The 17,432-nt window shown below is 42.6% G+C and overlaps 1 protein-coding gene across 1 annotated transcript in view; it reads left to right on the plus strand.

Annotated features, from left to right (window-relative positions):
- Nucleotides 1-7,288: 7,288 nt before the first annotated feature.
- Nucleotides 7,289-17,432, plus strand: part of TBXAS1 (thromboxane A synthase 1) — a 197,101-nt gene continuing 186,957 nt past the window's right edge. Inside the window, exon 1 of the mRNA XM_033161799.1 lies at nt 7,289-7,383. Coding sequence (XP_033017690.1) covers nt 7,295-7,383 — 89 coding nt within the window. The 5' untranslated portion in view covers nt 7,289-7,294. The remainder of the gene's footprint in view (nt 7,384-17,432) is intronic.

Below are 17,432 nucleotides of genomic sequence, written 5' to 3' on the forward strand. Positions count from 1 at the left end.
AGGGAACATATGGGGGACAAACCCTGATTACCAGCTGGAGCTTGTCCACACTTGCTCTTTTGTTGACTGCAGGGGATTCTCATTGTATACACTTACGGCAGCTCTGTGGCCCTGATCATACCCCTCGAGGTGTGATGGAAACAGTAAATGTTTTATTAGCGAAGAACTACATTGCAATTTAATATCTGAAACATAAAGAGTGCAGCAGCTAGAGTGATGGGGCCTAACTACTTGTTACATTAATTGTGCAGCTTGCGGGAGTTTTAATCTGAGGTGTATGGGGGCAGATTTTCGCTGTCACTGCGGTGAAGCGAGGTTTAACTCCTCCTTTACTAGGGAGGGAACATGTGGAGAGGGGAAGGTCTGGGCACCCTTTCTCTTGTCTTTCTCCTGCCCACTCCCCAAAATACGCCTGGAGCCAGGGGCCTGAAACCTTCCCCCCGCCCACCGCAACCCTCAAACAACCCAGCCTCAATCTTATTTATTTGGGGCACCTCCAAAATGGTAGCTGATGCTGGGAGGGGAGGCCCCGGCTTGTCTCCATGTCACATGTATGATGTTGTATGTGTGTAAACCCCCCCCCCCCCCCGCAATCTGTGGCACAGCTCAGTTAACGTCCTGTATTGGAACCTGGCTGAAGAGAAAGTTCTCCCTATTTTGTGTCATTCATTGCTGGTGTACAATTAATTGGGGTGGTCTTTATTTTGTTGGATTAAAAAAAACCAACGTTTTCAAGCAGCAATTTCGAATAACAAAAATTTGGTGGGCGTGCTCTCTGCAAAATGCTTTTTAATTTTGTCTTGCTGAAGCTTTTGTTGTCAAGATCCGCTTTGACTGACAGTTTGGGGTGTAGGCCGGAGAGTTGGCTTTTGCAACCCTGCCTTGAACTTTAGGGCGTTTTATTGTAAAATGAATAGTTTAAAGTAAACATTTGTCCATGGATCCATGCTGGTAGCATGGGAAGAAGACAACACAGAACTTCTGGCTTTCGGTTGATTGTATAGAAATAGATCATTATAATGCAAACAGTTTTGACATTTACTAGCGCACTGCTGTCTATTTGCCAGGATTGTTATTTCCAGCAACACAAAAACAAGATCTTACTTCTCCCTCTGCCCCTCTCTTTCTCTTTTTGAGCCCTTTCCTTCCGCCTTTGAAACAGGCTGATAAGACTACATTCCTCTGGTGGGAAGGAAAATGTAAGACCTCTGTACGTTGGAAGTGTGGAAGCTGATATATGTCGTTCATGTATTGTAAATGCATATGCTGGGAAAGTGAAGCGGAGTTTATGGCAACATCTTTTCTCCCAGGGCTGCTATAGTTAAAGGTGCGTTGGTGTTTTAGCTCCATTCTAAACCTGTGTTCTCCAAGGTTTACAATCCTCTTTAAGTGTCGGCGTGCTAGTCTTGATTTGTAATATGTTACGGGGGTTTGGTGGGCAATTCACATGCAGGCTTATTCCAATTGATGTCGAGGCAAAGGAGGCGAGTTGGTGCCAGTGTTGCTTTAACAGCGCGGCAGCCAGCGGTGTAATCTCAGCGCACACCTATTTTTCAAACAGATTTAATTGGAGTTATGGAGCTTATCTAGGGGAGCACATTGATGCAGCCATTCCTTTTTACCTTCAGTCCCCTTCTTCAAACTCTTTTGAGCCCAGCACACGAAGGTGGGTGCTGAATGGCTCTGTTCGGTGGGAAGATTGTTTGCTTGAAATAAGTAAACAACTTTATTATTTTCTTGCATGCAAACAGATCCCCTCGTGGATATGAGGGGGTACGGTCTCAGTATGAGGATTTTGCATCCTCAGAAATATGTCGACCAACAGTGGCGTGCGGTGACATTTTTCACAGGGGAACAGTTAAGGCCAGAGGCGCCAGCTTGTGAAGGCGATTGGGGAGGGGGGCACAATGCTCATGCGCGGGACGTTATGCGCATGAACATCACATCACCCTCCCTAAGCTGGGCAGAAGCTTCCCAAGCTTTGGCAGGGAGGTGCTAGGGGAACATTTATGGTATACTAGTCTAGTTCCCCTAGTCCACTGACCGCTTACTACTGTCTGCCAACCAGGCTTTAGTCATGGCTACCCGTGAATGAATGATTATTTCTGAATAATAATAATAATTTTATTATTTATACCTCTCCCATCTGGCTGGGTTTCCCCAGCCACACATCCATATCTTACTGCCTTTCCTCCAAGGCATGCATTGAGCTGCCGTAGGGCCAAACTAGGAAACCCCTGGCTCTTTTGGCAGTGGAAGAAAATCCTACATTGGCTCCACTGAGCTCACCTCCACACCATACATTTAAAGCACTATTATATCACTTTTAACAGTCATGGCTTCCCCCAAAGAATCCTGGGATCTGTAGTTTCCCCATCACAAAGCTACAGTTCCCAGGATTCTTTGCAGGAAGCCATGCACTTTAAAGGTGCTTTAACAGTATGGTGCTGAGGTGACCTAAGTGATTCCCCACACCCTGCACCCCAACAAGTACTGGCTTGCTTATGCATTAATCAGTTTATCCACAAGGATAAAAGCATGGTTTCTGAATACCGCCCCCCCACAAAATACACATTGTACCCTGAGATATTTGAATGCCTTCTGTTACAATTTTTAATGAACATTATTATTATTATTATTATTTTGTATACAGCTTAATGCTGAAATAGGTTTCTAAGTGGTTTACAAAATATAAAAACATCTTATGCAGACATTAAAATACAAAATAAAATTATCCCGTGAACACATAAAAATATAAACATTTATAATTTTAAACAACCAGAGTTAGTGTTCACATGAATGGCTCTGGATCATAAAATGACTACTTCTGCATAGTAAAAAAAGAGGGTTTACAGATTTGCATACACTTTTCACAAGCTAATTCATATGTATAGAAGCAAATTTAGAAATACTTCATAGAATCATAGAGTTGGAAGGGACCATGAGGATCATCTAGTCCAACCCCCTGCAATGCAGGAATATGAACCCTCAACCTTGGCATTATAAGCACCGCACTCTAACCAACTGAGCTATCCATCTTATTCCTACTAAAACACTCCATCTCGCCATAGTGAAGAAGACTGTGACCTGGTGGCCTATGTGCTTGCTCAGTCTGGGGCTCAGATGCTGACTGTTGAGAGCTCAAGGCTCCTGCTCACCTTTCTTAGCAACCGCACATTGCTATGCAAGATCATAGGATGCTGCCATTGGTCCATCTGGCTCTGTGAATGTAAAGACTGAAGGAAAAGGGATAGTCTGCTGTAGTTTCCCTGTCTAAGAGTTTAATGCAGTTGCTTTCTGGACAGTGGCAGAGCATGTATTGATCCAGAGTGACTAGCATCTGGAAGCCCCTGGCATTATTAATACAATAAAGTAAAGCTGGGGAACTGGTTAACCCTTTTAGTAGTCTCTAGAGAACGCTGGGGTGGCATTCACTTGGTGACACAGCTCAGGGAGCATAACATGATTTGGTTATAGCAGGGCCAAAGTCACCTTAGAAATAAACATTGTTAGCAATTTTATTTTTACAATAAGAGTAGAAAATGTCAGATACTAGAGAAGCCTTGAATGTTAAATCAAAGCTGTTCCCTTGGGAGAAACTATATATTCTGTTCTTTTATAGTTCTGGGAATTCAGGCTGTTGAGTGCCCATTTCTCAGAGCTGCTCGAGGAAAACACAGACACCTAATTCTCAAGAAATAGGGCCAAACTGCGAAAAACTTTGTGTTTGTGTGTTTAATTCTTTTTAAAAAGCTAGACTTGGGCTTGTTCCAGAGGCTGGATATCTAGTTTGACGTTCTAGCTTTCAAGCAGCCTGTGACAACTAGTAGGATTTTGCTGAAACTATGTGCTATGTTGGAAGAAGGTTACAGTACTGGTGAATTCGTATGGTGACTAGATGTCTCTCCTCAGATCTGGAATGGGTTGCAGGTATTACTGCAACTAGTTTGTCTTGCACAACAAACCCACTTCTCCCCTTGTCTCATCAGATTTCTTGGCAGAAGCAAAGTGATGGGGAAATGCAGTGGAAAGTGGATGCCACTGTGGATGTAGGGGAAGCAGAATTGAGGCTGTAGAAGGTGGTGGGGTTGCTCAGCCCTGGGGAAAGATCATATCCCCACTCCCCATAGCTGCTGTTTTCCCCTGAGAGAGAATTTTCTGTTGGCACCTAGGGAAGCTTTCCTGTCAAGACGGGTAGCAGTTTGGAGAAGGTGGGAGTGAATTTTATCATGACCATAGCAGCGGAGGGGAAGGGGTTAAGCCTGTTTCCCTATGTGCCACAGTCCTGATTCTGCTCACCTATGCAGCTGCTATTTACATTTCAAAATGGAAATTAAGTTGCTTCCCGACAACGATCAACACTTATAGTTTGGCCCCTGTATTGATTTTTAAATAGTGTTTAAATAATGTTTAAACTGCAGCCCTTCATTTTTAAGATATAGATAGATATCTACCCTATCTATCTATCTTAGGGTGAAGTGCTGGAAAACATCAGAACAAAAATCCATCGAACCCTCAAATTTACAGTACATTCCAAAAATAAGGACGCCGCAAACTCAACCATCCACAGTACAGTACCATAAACAAGTCAGTAAAAACCACCACTCACAATAGCTGAGTAATAAAAGATAAGAAAATGGTTTGGGTGAACAGGTAGGTCTTTCAAAGGAATCAGGAAGGTGTTGCAATGAAGAGGGAATTTCAGCTGGCTGTTACTTTCACCCTGGATGTAAGATACCAGTAACTTGGATCCCCTCCTGCCTGAGGGGGGATAGAGATCAAAAGTGACCGCAGTTGCAGACATAACTAGAACATTTGGGAAAGTTTTATGGAGTTGGGAGTCAGGTGTGGCTCACTACCAGTCCTGATCTGTCTCTCTATCTCACACACACATTCCTTCATACATTCAGGCTGTGTCTGATGGGAGCTATAGTCCAAAACATCCCAAGGGTATCAAGTTGGGGAAAGTCTGGTCTTTACCATCTGTGATTGAAAACTCGATGATTGGAGGGAGTGTCACTTGGTGATAGAGCACAAACTTTGCAGGCCAAAAGTCCTAGGCCTAGTCTCCCGTGAAAAAATTCTTGGGGAGGGCATTTTTGGGGGGGCAGAACTTGGTTAGGGGGGGCATGACTTTTGTTGGGGGAAGAACCGATGTGATTGGTCAGTTAGTTAAGTATTTATATCGTTTTACTTGATCCATGGGGGGCAGATGCCCCCCATCCTCCCTTGGCTACATCCATGGGGGAGGGCCTTGCTGGCAGAGACCTTCTGGCAGTCAAAGTAGGCAGCACTGACTTTGATGGATCAACCGTCTTACAGTGTATACAGGTGAAAGAATATTGTGGAAAAGTTCATTTATTTCAGGAATTCAACTTAGAAGGTGAAACTAACATATGAGATAGACTCATGACATGCAAAGCGAGAGATGTCAAGCCTTTATTTGTCATAATTGTGATGATTGTGGCGTACAGCTGATGAAAACCCCAAATTCACAATCTCAGAAAATTAGAATATTGTGAAAAGGTGCAGTAGCTACTCAATCCATAACACCTGCAAAGGGTTCCTGAGCCTTTAAATGGTCTCCCAGTCTGGGTCAGTAGGAATCACAATCATGGGGAAGCTGCTGACCTGACAGCTGTGCAGAAAACCATAATTGAAACCCTCCATAAGGAGGGAAAGCCTCAAAAGGTAATTGCGGAAGAAGTTGGATGTTCCCAAAGTGCTTTATCAAAGCACATTAATGGAACGTTATGCGGAAGGGGAAAATGTGGAAGAAAAAGGTGCACAAGCAGCAGGGATGACCGGAGCCTGGAGAGGATTGTCCAGGGTCAACGCAGCCATCTACCTGGAGATTTTGGAGCATTTCGTGCTTCCTTCCGCAGATGAGCTTTATGGGGATGCTGACTTCATTTTCCAGCAGGACTTGGCACCCGCCCACACTGCCAAAAGTACCAAAACCTGGTTCAATGCCCATGGGATTACTGTACTTGATTGGCCAGCAAACTCGCCTGACCTGAACCCCATAGAGAATCTATGGGGCATTGTCAAGAGAAGGATGAGAGATATGAGACCGAGCAATGCAGAAGAGCTGAAGGCCGCTATTGAAGCATCCTGGTCTTCCATAACACCTCAGCAGTGCCACAGCCTGATAGCATCCATGCCACGCCGCATTGTGGCAGTAATTGATGCAAAAGGGGCCCAAACCAAGTAATGAGTACATATGCATGCTTCTACTTTTCAGAGGTCCACTGTTGTTCTATTTGCAATCCTTGTTTTGATGATTTCATTTAATAATCTGATTTTATGAGATTGTGAATTTGGAGTTTTCATCAGCTGTACGCCACAATCATCACAATTATGACAAATAAAGGCTTGACATTTCTCGCTTTGCATGTCATGAGTCTATCTCATATGTTAGTTTCACCTTTTAAGTTGAATTCCTGAAATAAATGAACTTTTCCACAATATTCTAATTTTTTTAGTATCACCTGTATTTATAAGAAGAGCCTGCTGGATCAGGCCTAGTCTAGTGCAGCATCCTGTTCTCAGTGGCCAACCAAATGTCTATGGGACTTAATGTAAGGCCCCCTCATATCTTCACTGGGCTCCCAATCAAATGCTAAGGATTGCATTGCCATGGAGACTGATTCTCCCTTTCCTTCCAGAGATGAACCTTACTAACACATATTAGCAGTTCTGCGAAGAAGGAAACTTGCCCTCCCACTGCCTGACTGAGTCTTAATCTTTGAGTAGCACATTTCCAGAGCTGTCTGTCGAACATCATTCCTATTAATCAGCAGAGCCATCCCAAAATCTCCGTATTGTCTAGGATATTTTCTATTAAAAAGTGATAAAGAAGTTTCATCGATTTCCCCCTCCCCACCTACTGCCCCCTGGGCTTTTAAATCTATAGGTCACAAGAGAGGCGAGCTCGTTCTTATCTTTTATTCATCCCTTGCTGCAAAACCTGTGGGCCAGCTCTGATATCTCAGGCAGCAACTATGTAAATATTTATTGATGCTGCAGTCATTAAAAGGGGTGGGGGGAAAGGAGTTGCTTGGGCCTATTGATGCAGGAAACTCTCAATTCTGCATCTGTTAGGCAGCAAGAACAGGAAAAGTTGGCGTTTTTGGTTTGGAGTTAGACTGCGTCAAACTGACGTTCTTGGTTCCTCTTTTGTTGCAGATTACCATCTGTATAAGAGTTGGCCGCCTCTTATCACCTAAACTGAGACTTCCCTTCTTTTGCCTGCTCAACCAGTCTACTGCTGCTGTAGATGAACATGGGACTAATGGCTGTCTCTGGCCTCGGCATTGTGGAAATGAATGGTACAGCACTGTCGGTGACCTTACTGGCAATTCTCTTGATCCTCTTGGGCTGGTAAGTGGGTACATTAAATGCTCAGTGGAAGTCCGGTATGCATACATTTTTAGGCAGTGTGAGTTCAGTATTCAGCCGTTTCTGGATTAAAGTTGCAGTTCTGAAGACCAGTTTTGTTTGGGAGTTTGAACGGTCTTCGGTGGGACTTAGCACATGCATAACTGAGCCAGACCGTAGCCAGAATTTTCCTTTCTTCGAAGATGGCAATTCCTGCAGTAAATGTATGGTTGCAAGAATTAATTGGCAAAATTGATTGATTCCTTGTTTTAAAAATTTACTGTTGCATTTTAACAGGGCTCCCCTTCTGTAATCCCCTGATGTTGTACACCATCTGTATATCTGTTGAGTAAAGTTTCACTAAGAGCATTTCCATAAGGTGTTATGTGTTACTCACTGAAACTGTTAGTGTAATTAAATACCTTGATGTGCTGTAATATTGACATCAATTAATAGATTCATAACAAGAAGCCTAAGCGATTTAAATGTTCAATTAGCTGACAGCTCTAAAAAATGTATTGGAAACACACACTGTAGCTAACACAGAACAAAGCTCCAAATATTTGTTTAAATTGGGTAATTAAAACACCTTTTAATTAAAGGCTATAGATCGGTTTTTCTTCCCCTAAAGAATTTCCATAGAAGTTTATTATATTTTGTTTTGTTCCTGGATAAAATTGTAATGAGACTCTTATAGGTATGGATGTGTTCCCGGACTAGAATCCCCTTGGCAGTAAAGAGTTACCCAGGACAAACTTTCCATAAGGGTGTATGGGAAATAATATGCTGAAACAAAGGCAGACTCTCTGTAGATTTAGCCATGGGGGAGAAATTTGATTTGAGTTTACATTTAAAGGTGAAATTGCCTAATTCTTACTTTCTGAAATAATACCAGAACTGAAACACAGCAGTCCTTTGAAATTTGCCCTTCTCCAAATATTGTTGTTGTTGTTGTTCAGTCGTTCAGTCGTGTCCGACTCTTCGTGACCCCATGGACCAGAGTACGCCAGGCACGCCTATCCTTCACTGCCTCTCGCAGTTTGGCCAAACTCATGTTAGTAGCTTCAAGAACACTGTCCAACCATCTCATCCTCTGTCGTCCCCTTCTCCTTGTGCCCTCCATCTTTCCCAACATCAGGGTCTTTTCTAGGGATTCTTCTCTTCTCATGAGGTGGCCAAAGTACTGGAGCCTCAACTTCAGGATCTGTCCTTCTAGTGAGTACTCAGGGCTGATTTCTTTGAGAATGGATAGGTTTGATCTTCTTGCAGTCCACGGGACTCTCAAGAGTCTCCTCCAGCACCATAATTCAAAAGCATCAATTCTACGGCGATCAGCCTTCTTTATGGTCCAGCTCTCACTTCCGTACATTACTACTGGGAAAACCATAGCTTTAACTATACGGACTTTTGTCGGCAAGGTGATGTCTTTGCTTTTTAAGATGTTGTCTAGGTTTGTCATTGCTTTTCTCCCAAGAAGCAGGCGTCTTCTGATTTCGTGACTGCTGTCACCATCTGCAGTGATCATGGAACCCAAGAAAGTGAAATCTCTCACTGCCTCCATTTCTTCCCCTTCTATTTGCCAGGAGGTGATGGGACCAGTGGCCATGATCTTAGTTTTTTTGATGTTGAGCTTCAGACCATATTTTGCGCTCTCTTCTTTCACCCTCATTAAAAGGTTCTTCAATTCTTCCTCACTTTCTGCCATCAAGGTAGTATCATCAGCATATCTGAGGTTGTTGATATTTTTTCCGGCAATCTTAATTCCAGTTGGGGATTCATCCAGTCCAGCCTTTCGCATGATGTATTCTGCATATAAGTTAAATAAGCAGGGAGACAATATACAGCCTTGTCGTACTCCTTTCCCAATTTTGAACCAATCAGTTGTTCCATATCCAGTTCTAACTGTAGCTTCTTGTCCCACATAGAGATTTCTCAGGAGGCAAATGAGGTGATCCGGCACTCCCATTTCTTTAAGAACTTGCCATAGTTTGCTGTGGTCGACACAGTCAAATGCTTTTGCATAATCAATGAAGCAGAAGTAGATGTTTTTCTGGAACTCTCTGGCTTTCTCCATAATCCAGCGCATGTTTGCAATTTGGTCTCTGGTTCCTCTGCCCCTTCGAAATCCAGCTTGCACTTCTGGGAGTTCTCGGTCCACATACTGCTTAAGCCTGCCTTGTAGAATTTTAAGCATAACCTTGCTAGCGTGTGAAATGAGTGCAATTGTGCGGTAGTTGGAGCATTCTTTGGCACTGCCCTTCTTTGGGATTGGGATGTAGACTGATCTTCTCCAATCCTCTGGCCACTGCTGAGTTTTCCAAACTTGCTGGCATATTGAGTGCAGCACCTTAACAGCATCCTCTTTTAAAATTTTAAATAGTTCAGCTGGAATATCATCACTTCCACTGGCCTTGTTGTTAGCAAGGCTTTCTAAGGCCCATTTGACTTCACTCTCCAGGATGTCTGGCTCAAGGTCAGCAACCACATTTCCTGGGGTGTATGAGACCTCCATATCTTTCTGGTATAATTCCTCTGTGTATTCTTGCCACCTCTTCTTGATGTCTTCTGCTTCTGTTAGGTCCTTTCCACTTTTGTCCTTAATTGTGGTAATCTTTGTACGAAATGTTCCTTTCATATCTCCAATTTTCTTGAATAAATCTCTGGTTTTTCCCATTCTGTTATTTTCCTCTATTTCTTTGCATTGCTCGTTTAGAAAGGCCCTCTTGTCTCTCCTTGCTATTCTTTGGAAATCTGCATTCAATTTCCTGTATCTTTCACGATCTCCTTCGCATTTTGCTTGTCTTCTCTCCCCCGCTATTTGTAAGGCCTCATTGGTCAGCCACTTTGCTTTCTTGCATTTCTTTTTCATTGGGATAGTTTTCGTTGCTGTCTCCTGTATAATGTTACGAGCCTCCATCCACAGTTCTTCAGGTACTCTATCCACCAAATCTAAATCCTTGAACCTGTTCTTCACTTCAACTGTGTATTCATAAGGAATTTGATTTAGATTGAAACTTACTGGCCCAGTGGTTTTTCCTACTTTCTTCAGTTTAAGCTGGAATTTTGCTATAAGAAGCTGATGATCTGAGCCACAGTCAGCTCCAGGTCTTGTTTTTGCTGAGTGTATAGAGCTTCTCCATCTTTGGCTGCAGAGAATATAGTCAATCTGATTTCGATGTTGCCCATCTGGTGATGTCCATGTGTAGAGTCGTCTCTTGTGTTGTTGGAAAAGAGTGTTTGTGATGACCAGCTTGTTCTCTTGACAGAACTCTATTAGCCTTTGCCCTGCTTCATTTTGATCTCCAAGGCCAAACTTGCCAGTTGTTCCTTTTATCTCTTGACTTCCTACTTTAGCATTCCAATCCCCTATAATGAGAAGAACATCCTTCTTTGGTGTCATTTCTATAAGGTGTTGTAAGTCTTCATAGAATTGATCAATTTCGGTTTCTTCAGCACTGGTAGTTGGTGCATAAACTTGGATTACTGTGATGTTAAAAGGACTGCCTTGGATTCGTATCGAGATCATTCTATCATTTTTGAAGTTGCATCCCAGTACAGCTTTCACCACTCTTTTGTTGACTATGAGGGCCACTCCATTTCTTTTACGGGATTCCTGCCCACAGTAGTAGATATGATAGTCATCCGAACTGAATTCGCCCATTCCTGTCCATTTTAGTTCACTGATGCCTAGGATGTCAATGTTTATTCTTGCCATCTCATTTTTTACCACATCCAGCTTACCAAGGTTCATGGTTCTTACATTCCAGGTTCCTATGCAATACTTTTCTTTACAGCATTGGACTTTCCTTTCGCTTCCAAATATAGCAATGCAGTTTTCCGGCCAAGTAACACATATAAAAGCGCATGTGCTGGAGTAAAGTGTTCATAACAATGCATGCATTGGTAATGTAGCGTACAGAAATGCTAGGGAAAATTGCTTTGCAAAAATGTGTGTGTGTGTGTGTGTGTGTGTGTGTATAGATATACAGTATATATATATAGTTAAAATTGTATACATTTGGAGAAACACAACTTAAATTGCTGGTGAATTTTCTGAAGGGCTTTAAAGTAAAATAAAATCTCAAACTGATGTGGAAATATGCAGAACTGAATTTAAGATTAAGAAAGAGAAGAAATTGAAATTGACCGATTTGCCCATCCCTATATATGGGTGTGATCATGGTGCTGCTATGTGCACTGTGTCAGACGCAGTAATCCTTGGTTTATCCTACACAATGTAGTCTCCTTTAATGAGTATTTTCTAGTATGAGATGGTTCACCCTATGGAAGTGTTTATCAAAGGCCTGGTTGCAAATTCAGGATCTGTGATCTGAATCTCCCATGGTTTTTATCGAAGACGAAATTGGATTGTGCCCATGGTAGTAAATTAAAAACTCACACACCCCAGCTGTTATTTATCCTGTAGGTGAAAACATGCAGGTACCATAAGCACATAAGGAGGAGAACGCTGCTTGGTCAGAGCACAGCCTATCTTTTCCACCATTTTGTTTTCCACCATGGCCAACCAGAAGACCACAAGCAAGACATGAACATAGATTCTATATGACCAAAATTGACTTCGCCAGTGTATGATTATGTACTACTTCCAGTATCAAAGGAACTACAGTAGGCTTCTGTATACTGTTTGCTAGGGTTCATGAGTGGAAGAGTGCTATTGCATTCATATCTTATTTCTGGGCATCTGATTGGCCACTGTGAGAATGGAATGCTGGACTAGATGGGCTTTTGGGTCTGATTCATCAGGGCTCTTCTTATGTCTAGTAACCATTGATAGCCTTATTCTCTGTGAATTTGTCCAATACCCTGTCTAGGTTGGTGGCTAACTCAAATCGGTACCTGTGAATAACCACTGTGGAGCAAGTGTCTTTGGTGGAGGGTATATGTAGTGTATTTGGTGGAGGGTATATGTAGCAACCTTGATGGCAGAAAGTGAGGAGGAATTAAAGAACCTTTTAATGAGGGTGAAAGAAGAGAGCGCAAAATATGGTCTGAAGCTCAACATCTAAAAACTAAGATCGTGGCCACTGGTCCCATCACCTCCTGGCAAATAGAAGGGGAAGAAATGGAGGCAGTGAGATATTTTACTTTCTTGGGCTCCATGATCACTGCAGATGGTGACAGCAGTCACGAAATTAGAAGACGCCTGCTTCTTGGGAAAAAAGCAATGACAAACCTAGACAGCATCTTAAAAAGCAGAGACATCACCTTGCCGACAAAGGTCCGTATAGTTAAAGCTATGGTTTTCCCAGTAGTAATGTATGGAAGTGAGAGCTGGACCATAAAGAAGGCTGATCGCTGAAGAATTGATGCTTTTGAATTATGGTGCTGGAGGAGACTCTTGAGAGTCCCATGGACTGCAAAAAGATCAAACATATCCATCCTTAAAGAAATCAGCCCTGAGTGCTCACTGGAAGGGCAGATCCTGAAGTTGAGGCTCCAGTACTTTGGCCACTTCATGAGAAGAGAAGACTCCCTGGAAAAGACCCTGATGTTGGGAAAGATGGAGGGCACAAGGAGAAGGGGACGACAGAGGATGAGATGGTTGGACAGTATTCTCGAAGCTACTAACATGAGTTTGGCCAAACTGCGGGAGGCAGTGGAGGATAGGCGTGCCTGGAGTACTCTGGTCCATGGGGTCACGAAGAGTCGGACACGACTGAACGACTGAGCAACAACAACATATGTAGCAAGGTTAATCTGGGCAGGGGAGAAATAGTATGAAGGAAAGGATTAACCATGTTACTCCACCACCATGGCTGCAAACATGGATTTTGAGGATTTCTTACATTGTGATTCCAAAATCAAAGTGGAATGCAGGAAACTCCCTTATACTAAGTCAGATCCCTCTAGTTTTGCATTGTCTACCCTGATTGGCAGTGGCTCTCCATAGTTTTCAGGTCTTTTCTTAGCTCTACCTGGAAATGCCAGAAATTGAACCTGGGACATTCTGCATGCAGAAGAGATGCTTTTCCATTGGGCTGCAGCCCTTCATCTATTGCTGTTTGAAGAGGGTTGCAAAGAAAGACATGTATACACCCGCATAAAGGAAAGATAGAATGAAATAGGTCTGCACATCACTACCATATGTCAAAAAGAAGGAGGGGAAAAATAATCCAGTGGAATAAAGGACTATGCTTATTGCTAGTGCACAAAAAAATGCAAAAGTACTGGAATGGCTGCTTCAGGTGGTTATCAGGAGAAAACCTGAGGCATTCTAAAATTATTATTCTGGCAATTAAACAATGAACATCATCATGTGTGGGTGTTTTGATATCGTAATGGCCATTGGTTACAAACAATAAAAAATTGACTGAGTATCAATATTGCCACATTTAAGCAAATGTTCCTGAGGACATTTGTATGCTGGGTTTTAAGAAAGGACAATAAAATTGGTCCTTTGCATTCCTGGGTGATCTCCTCACCTTTATTTTGCATTTAGTTTGTTTCGTAACAGATTGGTGTCAGCTGAAGTTACAACCCAGTCATGGCTCTTCTTGGTTTGTAGATATACATCTGCAAAAACTCTGTCCAAGCTCTGGTCATCTCTTGTTTAGACCGCTGCAGTGTTCTCTTGGCTGACTGATTGGTTCAAATTATAAGCCCATCCTTCACGTGTAGACCTAGTAGAATCAAATTAAAACAGCAATAATATAAACAACTTTAAATAACCCATTATTAAAACAAGAGTTCTAGCAATAATATACAAAACAACTCCTCATACGTTCGACTTCAGTAAGGAGGTTGGACCAGATAACTGAGGGTTGCTTCCAACTCTAGAATTCTATCTAAAACAGAATCAGGGTAACTAACCTGTTATGTAACTAGCATATCCTTAACAGAGGTCTTCTGGTCTCAATCTGGGTTCTTTCATGGCTGTCTACCAGTCTGCTGCCAAAGTCATTCACCTCACTATTCCTTAAGTCCCTCCTTCCTGTTCATTCCTGGATCCAGCACAAGCTCCTAGGGCTGGAATTCAAGGCAAATCTCTACTTGGCTGTCAAAGTCACTGGTTGACCTTGAGCCAGTCACCTTCTCTCTCGGCTTAATTTACAGGGTTCTTATGAGGCTAGAACTGGTGCCTGGGTGAGAACAATGTGTGCCACTCTGAGCGCATTGGAGGAAGGGCGATATAATTATTAATTATTAATCAATTCAATAAATATGGTGCTTCAGAGGTACATTTTTAGAACTTGTAATGTTGCAAAGGGTTCTGGAGCATCTTCTCAGCTGCTCCAGCCTCCAGCAACACCAGCCTCCAGCAACACAGCATGGAAGGCAACAGGTTCATCACCCACTCTGATGTTGCAGAGGATTCTGGGATGCATCTGCAGGCTTGCACTTAATTTTGCCACTAGAGAAATGTGACGCCCCACAGATAGTGGTTCACTTCAGGATTAAGGTCACCCAGATGTTGATGTTGCTCAGCAAGGTTTTAATATCTGTTCTTGGATATTATTCAAGGTTAAAACTGCAAAAGAAAACCTCGATATCTTTAAAAGTGCTTGTTGCTTACTTTTTATTCCTCATGATGATTTATAGTCATGAAATCCCACGTGGTTTCAGCTATGGAGTCAGAGGTGGGGGGCGGCTGCAAGACCCTTCTTAAATGGTACTTTTGCCCACAGAACTGCTTGGGAGGTTTTGACTCTGATCTGGGAGTTGCGTAAGAATTTTATTTTATGAGGTATGAGTAGGGATCCTACAACAGTGCTTGAAGATGCATACCTCGCCTTCTGAACCCAAGCAGTGATAGATCAGACAAGTTAAAGTGATTTTAAAGATTTATTAAGTTATATCTATAACACAATAGACCAGATCCTTCTTGCTTCTTTCCTGCACTTAGTTAGGCCTAGAATGGAGGGACTAACATAACCTTCTTTCTATGCTTGTCTTTTTTGACGATAGCTTTTAATCCCCTTCCCCCCTCTCCATCCAACTTGAGGCATCTTTTTCTGATTGGCTCCAAAGATCTTTGTCTGCTCCTTGGCGATAACATCTCGCCCACTTCCTTATCTTGCAGTTCCAGCTGATCAGCAAATTTTGTCCTCTTACACCATCTCCCGTCCTTTGATTCCTTATTTAGATATTTGTCACACTGCCCTTACCCAAAAAACCTTGTGTTCATCAACTTTATCTCTTGCTCAAGCATACTCCATGCATGCACCTTGCTTTGCTTCTAAGTTCCGATCTGCTTTTAGCTATGATAAGCTGCTAGTCTCATGATTCCATGTCCTCATAATGCTGAAGCGTCATACCTGTATGAAATATGTGCATGTTATTTTAGCCCTACTATTATACCCAGCACTAGCACATGTGCCTACTTTAGTGCCCTTGGACAGATGCTTTTCGTCATTGGTTCCCTTTTGCTAAATTCAGATCATGATGATTCTTTATTGAGAAACCTGCCTGCTTGGTGAATTATGGAGAGGGACAAATTGTCTGGCCTTGTTGTGGTTTTAGAGAAATGTGAAGCACCAACTAATACATCTCTACCCATCAAGGAGCAAATGCTTCCAAGTTTCTCAAATTTAGACCAGAGCTGATTTCACTTTTATCCCCTAAAGGGTAAGCTAATTGGAGGTGGTTTGGTGATCCATCTTCCAACTGGAATGCAGGGATAATGGTTGTATCCAGTGAGATGGTTTGTGGCTTTAATGAGGCTTTAAAGAGAGAGTAAGTGTGGGGTTTGCAAAACTTAGTATCTTTGGATGGCAGATGCTGTGGTTCATCATGCAAAGTATTATTATAATAAAAATTTTTTTTATCTCTAGTTGCATATTTTGTCGAGTCTTCCATGCCTGGCTATGGATGTGCATATTCCTTTTGTGGCTTTCCTTTTTGCTGTCTGTGAAAGTGTTGATAAAATGAATGTAGGAACTTAACCATCTTTTAGAAGTTTAATGTACCAGAAGCCTGGCATTATGAAGAAGCTGTCAAGCTTTCAGACATCTTTGCTCAAAGTGGATCTTCACTGCCTTGTCTAAACAAACCTGAGTGTTGGAAATGTGGAAATGGAGGGGTAGGTGTCTGTATATAAATGTGGGGGACACACTTCAAACTGTGTCGTTTCAGAATTCTGAAACAGGCACTTAGAAGCTTGGCTGGAGTTGTTGTTATCTCACAGTCATCTTTGGGGTATAGCTACCCTCATCATTTTCGACCCTTCTTTTAAGTCCACATACTGACTCTGGCCTCATAATTCATGGCAAAGGTAGGATCAGACTCCATTCTCTTATCTGATCCTTTCTTTCCCCACCCCAAAACCTTTATTTGGAGATAATAAGTCCAGAATGTAGACATCACGCAGGGCACTTGACCTAAACTCCCTAAACTTCCCAGTGTTGTTGAAAAACAAACATTGGGCAGTGGTGAGATTTCTCTCCATACTTGTCTTTTTGGGGGGATTAGCACAAATGGAGGGGGGCTTTCAATGGTTCCTTTGTTGGGGAATGACGCAGCTCCCTTGATGTTCCAAGGACTTGCAAAACCAAAAAAAACAAAGTTTACTAGCTTGGGCTAATGCAGGTAACAAAACATTTTGGATCACTGCATAGATAACATTCCACCCTGCACTATGAGCAGCATGCTGTGCTATCATGTCTGAGCTGTTTGCGTACAGAACTGAGGGTTCCCTCCCCCCCCCAACCTCTCCCTTTTATAAAAAGGAAGTTTATAGTCCTCCTGCATGTTGTTGTTCAGTCGTTCAGTCGTGTCCGACTCTTCGTGACCCCATGGACCAGAGCATGCCAGGCACTGCTGTCTTGCACTGCCTCCCGCAGTTTGGCCAAACTCATGTTAGTAGCTTCGAGAACACTGTCCAACCATCTCATCCTCTGTCGTCCCCTTCTCCTTGTGCCCTCCATCTTTCCCAACATCAGGGTCTTTTCCAGGGAGTCTTCTATTCTCATGAGGTGGCCAAAGTACTGGAGCCTCAACTTCAGGATCTGTCCTTCTAGTGAGCACTCAGGGCTGATTTCTTTAAGAATGGATAGGTTTGATCTTCTTGCAGTCCATGGGACTCTCAAGAGTCT

Source organism: Lacerta agilis, chromosome 10 (assembly GCF_009819535.1).
Source record: "Lacerta agilis isolate rLacAgi1 chromosome 10, rLacAgi1.pri, whole genome shotgun sequence".
Classification (NCBI taxonomy): domain Eukaryota; kingdom Metazoa; phylum Chordata; class Lepidosauria; order Squamata; family Lacertidae; genus Lacerta; species Lacerta agilis.